Source organism: Scylla paramamosain, chromosome 25 (assembly GCF_035594125.1).
Source record: "Scylla paramamosain isolate STU-SP2022 chromosome 25, ASM3559412v1, whole genome shotgun sequence".
NCBI lineage: Eukaryota > Metazoa > Arthropoda > Malacostraca > Decapoda > Portunidae > Scylla > Scylla paramamosain.
In genome coordinates, this window is record NC_087175.1 from 1745001 (window position 1) to 1756552 (window position 11552).

General features: G+C 47.0%; 1 protein-coding gene across 1 annotated transcript; it reads left to right on the forward strand.

Annotated features, from left to right (window-relative positions):
• The first annotated feature begins 2085 nt into the window (after nt 1-2085).
• On the forward strand, nt 2086-11552 carry LOC135113073 (protein O-mannosyl-transferase 2-like). Its single transcript, XM_064028060.1, has 18 exons — nt 2086-2686; nt 2964-3113; nt 3388-3472; nt 3929-4033; nt 4477-4585; nt 4904-5012; nt 5180-5339; nt 5831-5937; nt 6519-6604; nt 6883-7033; nt 7432-7618; nt 7813-7970; nt 8347-8438; nt 8680-8834; nt 9323-9503; nt 9935-10075; nt 10340-10608; nt 11104-11552. The coding sequence occupies exons 1-18, from the start codon at nt 2604-2606 to the stop codon at nt 11257-11259; spliced, it is 2484 nt and encodes an 827-aa protein (XP_063884130.1). The 5' UTR covers nt 2086-2603; the 3' UTR covers nt 11260-11552.

Below are 11552 nucleotides of genomic sequence, written 5' to 3' on the forward strand. Positions count from 1 at the left end.
CGAAGGTTGCGAGAAGCAACGCTGAATCCAAACGTCTCGCTGCTTTGTGTGTGCTGCGCCTCGTGCTGGAAACTTGGAACAGCTGCGCCGTCCCCCCAGTGTGACAGCTGGCGTGCTGCCCTCCACACCTGCACAGCAACAACAACAACAACAACAACACCGCCGCTAGAGTGACGCACCACCTGGCTGATCTAGACCACACTCACACTCTCCAACAGGCGGCGGGCGCCCCGTGGCCACGGACCCGCACAGTCTGCTGGGCATCCAAGGATTTGTCCTCCACATCAAAGGGTTTGTCGTTATGGAGGAGGGGAACAAGCTCCATCTCCCTCCCCATCACTTCCCTGCAGGAGTTCTCCACGGCCTCCTCCACCAGTTCTCAGGAAATGCCGTGGGCATGAAAGCAATGCCAAGGCGTGAGTGCAGGCCCAGTCTTTGGCATTGCCTTCACGCTGACAACAGTTGCTGAGAAGTGGAGGAGGAGGACGTGGAGGATACTCATCCAGGGGAATGAAGAAGAGGGAGATGAAACAGCCTGTTCTCCCATCCTCTATCATGACGAGCCTCCTAAGTGTGGAGAAGAAACACTGGGAGGCGCAGCAGATTGTTGGGGACAGAGGTCACGTAGCGGTCGCAGCCTGTGGGAGGACGTGGCGCTAATCGCCAGGTGTCTGATGACCTGAGGCCAGACTCCTGACCCAAGATGGCCTTTTTTCTGGCCTCTTTCGCGGACTGGTCCTCACAATTCTGCCCTGCCTGGCGTCATGGCGTCGTTGGTAGGACTGGTCGACGCCACCCTCACCGAGACGCCTGCCATTGCAGAGCAGGGCGGTGAAGGTGTACCGCTCTCCTCAGGTCCCTTCACCGTGCCTCTCACAGGGCTGAAGCAAACCACAGCCTGGCGGCCTTCAGCAGTGCACTTCAGCACCTGCAGGAGGGCGGCCAGCGCCACTTGTTTCCTGAGGACGGCCACCCCGCCGGCACGCAGCGCACCGTGACAGGGGCTTACCCGTCCCTCCTCAGCACCCAGGGGCACCGTGGCCACCTAGGAAGAACTGGCAGCTCCGCTCTCTTTCTTGCCCTCCCTGGGGAAAGTGAAGGAAGCAGTGCTCCTCCTACTTCCCCAGTGGCACCCACGTCTGAGGCGGGACAGACGCATACTCCACGGGCCACACTCACGGGGCAGCCTGGGCCGCGCCGTGACGCAAGTCGTTGCTTTGTTGTCCCGTTTTGACGTCTGTCCGAAAAAGAAAATCTTTGCCGTGGTGCAGTTCTGGGCTGAACCAATTTCATGGATGGAGTGCATGAGTGAGTGAGTGTGACAACATGATGCCTGCCTCACACACACATACACACACACACGCCTGAGGGCTCCACACGCAAGACTGTGGTGGTCGCGCCGCGCAGAAAGCGATAACAACACTGCCATTAGTATTCTTCAATCTGCACTTCACACTGTACCATTCCAATTTCGCTCAACTACCATTATCATTAGTACCCTCTTGTGTGGAGAATCCTGCGTACTCTCTCTCTCTCTCTCTCTCTCTCTCTCTCTCTCTCTCTCTCTCTCTCTCTCTCTCTCTCTCTCTCTCTCTCTCTCTCTCTCTCTCTCTCTCTCTCTGTCACAGTAAGCTATCAAATGAAAAAAAATACAATATGATGGTGAACAAAAATAAATGAATAAATAAAGATTGGATTTATGTGTGTTTTCTCGCCTCGGGTCCAGCCACGTGTGTGTGTGTGTGTGTGTGTGTGTGTGTGTGTGTGTGTGTTGCCTGGCGCATGATACACACACACACACACACACACACACACACACACACACACACACACACACACACACCGAGTAACGGTAGATCTATACAGAATTAACCAAAACACACCAAATTATCGGAAAAAAAGACTTGTTCAACAAATAAAAGGAGATGAAGAATAAAAGAGACCGGAAATTGAAAAAAAAAAAAAAATCAAGAGGAGAACTAGAGGCAGAGAGACAGTGAGACAGATGAGACAGTGGCAGAGCTGAGGAGAGTGGGAGGAAGAGAAGAGACAATATATATACGGAGAGAAAATCAAGAAAACTGAAGCAAAGATACAACTAATCACAAGCGAATGGAGGAACAACATAGGAGAAAAAAATAAAGAAAACATATCATATTTATTGTACCATTCCACCAATTTCAAAAGCTGGACGAGAGGAAAGAAGAATGATTCCTGAACTAAGCAGAGTTTTCATCACCCTTCCGCCAATTTCGAGAGGTGGACAGGAGAAGGGAATAATAACTAAACCACAGCTAACTTTGATCCACCCTTCCACCAATTTCAAGAGCTGGACGAGAAGAAAAGAGGAATGATAAGAAAACCACAGCAAATTTTATCTCACCCTTCCACCAGTACCAACAAATATACGAGGGAGAAGAAGAAAGATAAACCAAAACATGCCTAACATCACCATTTCACCAATTTCGAGAGCTGTACGAAACTTTGGGCCAGAGGAGGAAACACAGAACTAAAATCTTAAACACCCTGAGACACCCCCACCCGCCCAGAAGAACGCCAGCCTCCGTCAGTAGTGGATCTATCTTCTCCCATTCAGTAGATAAATGGAACCGAAGGAGAGGGAGGGAGACGAGGAGGGAGATGAGAGAAGCGAAGATCTGGGAGAAAAGAGCAAGGAAGACGTCAGGTGAGGCATGGTAGTGGTGGTGGTGGTATTTTTTGGTTAATTTTCCTTGTTTTTTTGTTTCTTTCCTGTTTTCCTGCTGTGTTGCGTGGTGTGTGGTGTTTCTTTTCCCTCTACGTGGCTGTCTTTGTGGCGTGTTGTTGTTGTTGTTGTTGTTGTTGTTGTTGTTGTTGTTGTTACATGTACGAGGTTGGGGTTAAGCACAATTATCTTATTTATTTAATCTCAATCCAACCCAAACACTCCAGAAAACAAACATTTCACTCCATTTCTTTCCCAGCACCACCACCACCAGCACCACCACCAGCACAGAACAGACAGATGGCGTGGGCGTGGCGTGCGGGCGTGCGTGGTGGGGGTGCCTGCTGCTGCTCACCCTCCTGGCACTCACCACGCGCCAGATGAGCCTGGAGCAGCCCCCTGGCACTCTGTAAGTATTCTGACACTGTTTATTTACTTAACATCATATTATTATCTTGTATTGTTTGTCTTTTTTTGGTTATTTATTCATCCAACACTATAATTTTTGTCTAACGCTTTATTTATTTATTTAACAGTGCAGTTATCATTACTATTACCATTATTATTTATTCATTTGTTTTTTTACGTGCCTGTCTGTACCTGGCCGTGGCTCACCTGTGTTCACCTCTCTCTCTCTCTCTCTCTCTCTCTCTCTCTCTCTCTCTCTCTCTCTCTCTGGCCAGGTGGGACGAGGTGCACTTCGGGACGTTCACCAATCATTACCTGAACCACACACTGTACCACGACGTCCACCCTCCGCTGGGGAAGGTTAGAATTCCTTGTCCTCTTCTTCCTCTTTTTGTTGTTGTTGTTGTTGTTGTTGTTGTTGTTGTTGTTGTTCTCGTATTTCTTTGGGTCCTTTGTTTTGTTTTGTTTTGTTTTCTGATTGTTTCTCTTTTTCTTTCTTTTTCCTTCTTTCTTTCTTCTTCTCCTCTTGGTCTTTTTATTCTTGTTCTCGTTGTTCTTGTTGTTGTTCCTCCTCCTCCTCCTCCTCCTCTTCCCTTCCCGAAAGACGGTGAGAATTTTTCTACCATAACTTTCTAACACTTCAAAAGCCTGCTATTCCCTGACCTCTTCTTCTTCTTATTCCTATTTTATCCTATCATTAACTTATTTTCATATATATATTTCACTTATTTACTTATACATTTTTTTTTCATTTATGTAGTTTATTGTCTATTTATTTATTTATTTATTTATTTGATTTTTTCCTGGCGGCCTCAGATCGCGGTGGCAGGGCTGGCGTGGCTGGCTGGCTACGATGGTTCCTTTGAGTTCAAGGTTGGCACTGTGTATCCTAAAAACGTCAACTTTGTGGCCATGCGGTCTGTAAGTGTAGTGTTTGTTTTCATGTTTAGTTTGTCCGATTGTCTGTCTGTCTGTCTGTCTGTCTCTATATTTACCTATTTTTTTATTTCTATTTATTTATTTTTTTATTGTTGTTTTTGTTGTTGTTGTTGTTGTTGTTGTTCGCCTTCTTGTTTCTTTTTTTTTATTGTGTTTTATTTTATTGTTTTCTTCCTCTTTCTCGTTTTTTTATTTCTTTTTTTTCTGTCATTTATACTTTTTTTGTCTTCTCTTTTCTTTTCTTCTATTTGGTCTCGTTATTTTGTACTTCTATTGTATTTCATTTATTCATCTTTTCACTTCTATTTTATTTTACTTTTTACTACTTTTTTTTTTTTTTTGCATATGCGTGTAGTATTTAACTCTCTCTCTCTCTCTCTCTCTCTCTCTCTCTCTCTCTCTCTCTCTCTCTCTCTCTCTCTCAGATGATGGCGGTATTTGGCGCTAGTCTGGTGCCCCTCACTTTCCTCATCGTGTGGGAAGTGTCCTCGTCTCTCCCTGCAGCCTCCCTCGCCGCTCTCTGCGTCCTCTGTGGTAACTCAAACAGTCTCGTATTGTGAAACACTTCTGCGCTGCATCTCCACTACTGTCCAAAGGCTCTAATTGAAAGCACACGGGTTTTCAGCGGCGTTTATACCGTTCTAGTGACAGACTCTAGTGGAAGTTATTTGGACTTTCAAGGGTGTTTAGGTGATTAGGACTTAAGGACGTAGGAAAACAAGGGAAACTGCAGGAAGTCATTAGGCCTACTCGTGACAGTCCCTCTGTGAATCGATTCTGGTGATACATAATTCTCTCTCTCTCTCTCTCTCTCTCTCTCTCTCTCTCTCTCTCTCTCTCTCTCTCTCCCAGACACGTTCATGCATCGCCTCAACACACTGCTGCTGCTGGACCCGCTCCTGCTCTCCGCCCTCCTCGCTGCTGTTCTTGGCTCCTTCAAGTTCCACGCGCACAGACACAGGTGGTGGTAGTGGTGGTGGTGGTTGTAGTAGTAGTAGTAGTAGTAGTAAAGTGAGTGATATTTTTGTTTCCATCTATATCTACAAAAAAAAGTGAATATCTAAAACAAATAAAATTAACTAAAAAACAAACAAACAAAAAACCTCTCTCTCTCTCTCTCTCCGTCAGGGCGTGGTCGCGGGCGTGGTGGGGGTGGATGGCCTACACTGCCTTCTGCCTGGGCGTTGTGGTCAGCATCAAGTACGTGGGCGTGTTCACGGTGGGCGTGGTGGGCGTGCAGACAGCCTACCATCTCGTGAGCCTCGCCCTAGACCCGCGACGCCCGCTGGTGGGTTGGGCTTGGTCTGGGTCGGCTTGGCTTGGCTTGGCTTGGGTTGGGTTGGGTTGGGTTTCTGTCTTTCTTCAGTTAGTTAGTTTGTTTGTTTGTTAGTAAAATGGTTGTAGTGTGTTTCCTTCTTTTCTCGTACTTTTTTTCCTGTTTTTCCTTTTTTCTTTCGTTTTTCTTCTTTTCCTCTCTTTCTTTCTTTCTTTCTTTCTTTCTTTCTTTCTTTACTTTGGTTAGTTACTGTCTACCGTTTCTTTCTCTCTTTTGTTAATAATTTTCCTTGATTTTTCCCTTTTTTCTATTTTATTATCTATTTATTTCAGTTGTTCTTTGTTTGTAACGTCTATGTAGGTATGTTTGTTGTTTGTCTCGTGTGTATGTGTGTGTGATATAGACGCACATATCAAAAAAAAATGAACGCTGACTGATACATTACCACCACCACCACCGCCACCGCCACCACCACCATCACCACCGCCGCCACGCTCCTGCAGTGGGTGGTGCTGCCTCACACCGCCGTCCGTGCCGTGGTCTTCGTCAGCGTGTCCTCAGTCGTCTATCTGTCCGCTTTCCTCCTCCACTTCCTCCTGCTAACCAAAGCGTAAGTCATATTTATTCTTTTTTATGTTTATCCAGACACTGCGCTTCTAGATGTGCTTTTGTTCGGTTTACGGGACACTGGTGGACCATATTCTTCAACACTTTCGCGCCGTACTACCACTACTTCCACAAGGCTCTATGTAATTGAAGCTAGACGTATTTTTAATGTCATTTTTACGATTCTAGTAACAGATTAACATGATTTCTACATTATGAACAGCAGAAACACTCTTGAGAACCCCACTAATCATCTTATCATTTTCAAAGGCCACAGAGATGACTAGCCGAGTTCTCAAGACTGTCTCTCTTATCAGTATTGCAGAACTCTCGTTAATCTGTCACTAGAACCGTAAAAACATCCTTGAAAACCTATGTAACTGCACCCTAACTATTTTCAAAGGCCACAGAGATGATTAGCCGGGCTCTCAAGAGTGTTTCTCCTGTCAATAATAGAGAAATCTTGTTAATCTGTCACTAGAACCGTAAAAACATCCTTAAAAACGCCGCAGTGGAGGTGCGGCGCGGGTGTGGTTCAGAATACGGTCTCAAATTTAAAAAGCTCTCTCTCGTCTTCCTTTGTAGAAGCGTGAACGGCGGCGGGTTTTGTCACACGGAATTCTACGCGTCCTTTGAGGGGAACGAGTATGAGAACGTGACCTTCCCTGAGCGTAAGTGTGTGTGTGTGTGTGTGTGTGTGATGGATGTGGCGAGTGTTATGTTTTTCGTTTGTTGTTGTTGTTGTTGTTGTTGTTCTTCTTCTTCTTCTTCTGCCCCTTCTGTTGCTTTTTCTTGTTCATCTTCTTGTTCATCTTTTTGTTGTTCTTCTACTACTACTAACAACAACAACAAACACCAATAAACAATATCACCTAACTAACTGTTCGTGTGTGTGTGTGTGTGTATGTGTGTGTGTGTGTGTGTGTGTGTGTGTGTGTGTGTGTTGCAGACGTGCACTACGGGGCCAACATCACCATCCAGAACAGCAGGCCCTTGTGTGGCTACCTGGAGTCCTGGTATGACCTCTTCCCGGCCTCCGTCACCGCCCCGTGCCAGCAGGTCACCTCAGCCACGGTGCGAGACGACGAGCTGCTTATGTGGTCAGTGGATTTATTTGGTTATTTATCTGTTTATTTATCTATTTATTTATTTACTTGAGGTTTAGAATTAAGGTACTTTGCTTTACTTTTACAATAATGCTTCGTGTTTTTATTTATTTTTTTATTTTTTTTATTTTTTATTTTTTAGAAGTTCGTAATAAAGGTGTTTTACTCTAGTTTGCTTTCTCTCTCTCTCTCTCTCTCTCTCTCTCTCTCTCTCTCTCTCTCTGTGTGTGTGTGTGTGTGTGTGTGAGTTACATCACTTTGGGTCAAGACAGATTACGTTTGGCTAGGTAAAGTTAGGCCAGACTAAGTTAGGTGGAGTCAGGTCATGTTAGGTTACACTAGGTTAGGGCAGGCTGGGTTACACTTGGTCAGTGATCATGTCGCCGCCTCAGGACCATCAAGAAGGTGGACGTGGAGGCGGGGTCGGTGCTGGATGGGAGTGGGGAGGGCGAGGCGGTGCTGGTGCGGAGCGGTGACCATGTGATGCTGACCCACGCCGCTACTGGCCGCTCGCTGCGCTCCCACGGCCACCGCGCCCCCGTCACCCGCCGCCAGCTGCAGGTGTGCGGCTACGGGGATGTGAGTGTTGAGGCCTGTGCTCTGTTGCGTTGTGTTGCTGCCATTGCTGCTACTGCTGTTACTACTATTGTTATTGTTGTTATTACTACTGTTTATCTGTTGTTAATGCTGCTACTACTACTGTTACTACCACTACTACTGTTCGTCTGTTACTGCTACTACTGCTACTACTACTACCTCTCCCTCAACACCAGGACGGAGTGGGGGGGCCCTTCGAGACGTGGCAGCTGCTAGTGGTGGGGGCGCCCCTCGGCACGCCCCTCTCAGTGGTGCGCCAGAGCTTCCTGCTACGGCACTACAAGATGGAGTGTTACCTGCGCGCTAATGAGATGGTGAAGCTACCTGAGGAGTGGTGAGTGGTGGTGGTGGTGGTGGTGGAAGGGAGAGGGAGGGATGGAAAGAAGGGGAAAGGAAGGGAGGAATGGTATTTACAGGAAGATAGAGATGGAATGAAGGGGAAGGAGGGAGAGAAAAGGAGAGATAAAGGAGAATGGGATAAATTAAAAGAGGCAGAGGGAAGGAAAGGAAAATAAAGAAGGGGAAGGATAAAAGGTGAGAAAGAAAATTAAGGGGAGGAAACTGAAAAGGAAAATAGGGAGAATGGGAAAGAATGAAGGTAAGGAAGGGGAGAATGAAGGAGGGAGAGACTCATTCATATCTCCCCATCTTCCTTCTTCTCCTTCCTCCTCCTCTTCCTCCTCCTCATCCTCATCCTCCTCATCCTTCAGGGCCTTCAACGGTGCCAAGGAGGTGACGTGCACGAGAAATAAGGACGACACGGGGCTACAGTGGCACGTGAACTGGAACAACAGCCCCAAGTGTGAGTGTGGTGGTGGTGGTAGTGGTGGTGGTGGTGGTGGTGGGAGAAATAGTAGTAGTGTTCTGATCTCTCACTAAACATTATATTCCTCTTCAAATCGTAGTAGTAGTAGTAGTAGTAGTGGTAATAATTTTATCACATGTTCATTTATATTTTTTAATCTCGCAATCTCTATAACAACAATTTTCAACCGCTCTCTCTTTCTCTCTCTCTCTCTCTCTCTCTCTCTCTCTTGGGGCAGTGGGTGCGGGGGTGCCGGCGCGCTCCCTGTCCGTGGGTCTGTGGGGGAAAATAGTGCACCAACACTTCACTATGTTCATTGGCAACGCGGCGCTGGTGGACATGAAGGGCGAGGAGAGGCACGCCCGCCCCTGGATGTGGCCCGTGCTGTGGCAGGTGAGGGGAAAGGGATGCTAAACAGGATGGTATATTTAAAAACACTTCTCTGCCTCCCCTTCACTACATTGCAAAGGCTATACATGAAGTGACGTGGATTTTCAAGGATGTTTTTACGGTTCTAGTGACGGATTAATAGGATTTGTACATTATGAAAAGGAGAAGCAGTCTTGGGAACTCGGCTAATCATCTCTGTGGTCTTTGAAATGAGTTGTAGTGAGAGCAAAGAGCCTCGTGGTGTCAGGTAATGTGCTTAGGCGGGTGGATGGAGAGGGAAGGTGAGGCGTTGTGGAGTGGTTAGCTGTGGCAGTGGCTAGATGGGTGGATGGGAAGGTGTGCAGTGGTTAGGTGGATAAGTGGAGATGGGGAGAGAAGGGTAGGGAATGAATAATGGGGAATGGGGAGGGAAAGATAAGGATCAGAATTGGGAAGGTAATGAAACTAAGTAATTATTCGGTTCCTCCTCCTCTTCCTCCTCCTCCCCACAGGTGCAGACGCTGGGGAGTTATGTCATGAACGAGACCAGTGGGGAGGAACACTACGCTGTAGGAATGACCAATCCTTATGTCACCTACCTCAACCTCATCTGCCTCGCCGCCACGCCCATGCTTGCCCTCGCCCACGCCTTCTACGGGAAGAGGCGCCCCCACCAGTCCCCCGTGGCTGTGGGTGAGTGCTGGGAGGGGGGGACAGGAGTGGGTGAAGGGAGATGGGTTGGAGTTTGTAATGTGATGTTATTTTTTTGGTGTTTTATCTAATCTAAGCCTTAAAATGTGTCAGTGTGTGTGTGTGTGTGTGTGTGTGTGTGTGTGTTTGTTTTTCTTACTTTGTTTTTCATTCTGTTTTTCTTCCTTTCTCTGTCTGTCTACCAGTTTTTTCTTTCCTTCCTTTTTCTTGTGATTTTTCCCTTTCCTTCGTCTCGTAGTTGCGTCTTTTTATTTCATTTCATTCCTTCTTTCCTTCATATAGAAATTCATCCCTCCCACTTTCTTCCCTTCGAATTTTTTTTTTTTTTTTTTTTCCATCTCTCCTCAGTGCAATAATCCACTTTCCCTTCTTTCCTTCTCTCGGTGTCTGAGTGTTTGGTCTTCCCGCCGCAGAGGACAGGCGTGAGGTGCTGGCGGCGTGCGGGTGGCTGGGGTTGTGCTGGGCCGGCCACTACCTCCCCTTCTTCTTCATGAGCCGCGTCCTCTACTACCACCACTACTGCCCCTCCTACCTCTTCTCCTGCATGATTACTGGTACGTTCACACACACACACACACACACACACACACACACACACACACACACATCCAAACCCTCAAACACACTCACAAAAACCACTAACACAACAAAACCACAAAACACCTCCCCCACTTCATCACCTTCGTCAGTAGAGAGAGAGAGAGAGAGAGAGAGAGAGAGAGAGAGAGAGAGAGAGAGAGAGAGAGAGAGACCCACCCACACACACACACACACACACGCACACACACCAAACCAAACACTTCCCCTCCCTTCTACAGGAGTCATCATATCCTGGACGTGCAGAAGCCTATCACGAAGATGGCGAGTCAAAGGGCGTGAGACAGTGCACCTCTTGCTCCTGACGGCGTGTGGGGCGTCCGTGGTGGCCTCGTACGTGGCGTTCTTCCCCCTGGCCACATACGTCAAGGGGGTTCAGTTCGAGAAAAACCCAAGACTGAACCCATATCTTGACTACCTCTACGCGGGTCAGCTGTGGCCTGAGTTTGGCTACCGAATGGAGGAATATGTCAGCTTTTCATCCACTACGGTGAGTGTTAGGCTTGTAGGGGTGGTTGAGAGTTGTAGGGGAGTTTATTTTGGTCTTTCAGTGGGTTTTTAAGGGTATTTAAGTGTGTGGGGGTTGTGAGAGTTGTGGTAGGGGGTTGTAGGGAAGATTTTTAGGGTTGTAAGTGGGTTTTTAAGGGTTATTTAAGGGTTTCAGGGGTTTTAGGGATGTTATTGGGGTTTCGAGAGGCTTTCAAGGAGTTTCAAGGGATTTCAAGGGATTTCATGGTGATTTTAAAGCGATTTCAAGAAGGAGTTTCAAGATTTCAAGGTCATAACAAGGGATTCTAAGGAAGGGAAGGAATTTTAATGGGTTGCAAAGGGATTTCAATTAGATTTCATGGCGTTTTAAAGCGATTTCAAGGAGTTTCAAAATTTCAAAGCCATAACAAAGCATTCTAAGGAACAAGAAGGAATTGTAATGGGTTGCAAAGGGATTTCAATTGGATTTCAAGGGCAACGTGTCTCCCCTCACCAGATCGGCTACTGGAACCACAGCAACTTCGCCAACACAGACCTGAACGCCACTCTGTACTTCGCCACACCACTTAACTTCACTGCCGAGGAGCGTCCTGCCATCAGCCCAGTGCCCGCTTCCTCCTATGCACTCTGGGCCTCTCGCGCCGCCCTCTGACCACTCTTAAACCCACAGTAAACCAGTAAACATCCCATTAAACCAGTAAACCATCCATTGAGCCTCCCAGTAAACCATTAAACCATCCAGTATACTTCCAATTAAACTATTAGACCACCCAGTAAAGTAAATCTCCTTGTAAATCTCCTTGTAAACTCTCCCTGTACCCTCCCCACCAGTAAGCCCTTCCAATTAACTAAGTCTCCCCTTAAGTCCTGCCAGTAAACTCCTTCCCAGTAAAGTAAATCTTGTAAACTTCCTTGTAAACCTCCCAGTAAACGCCTGTAAACCTG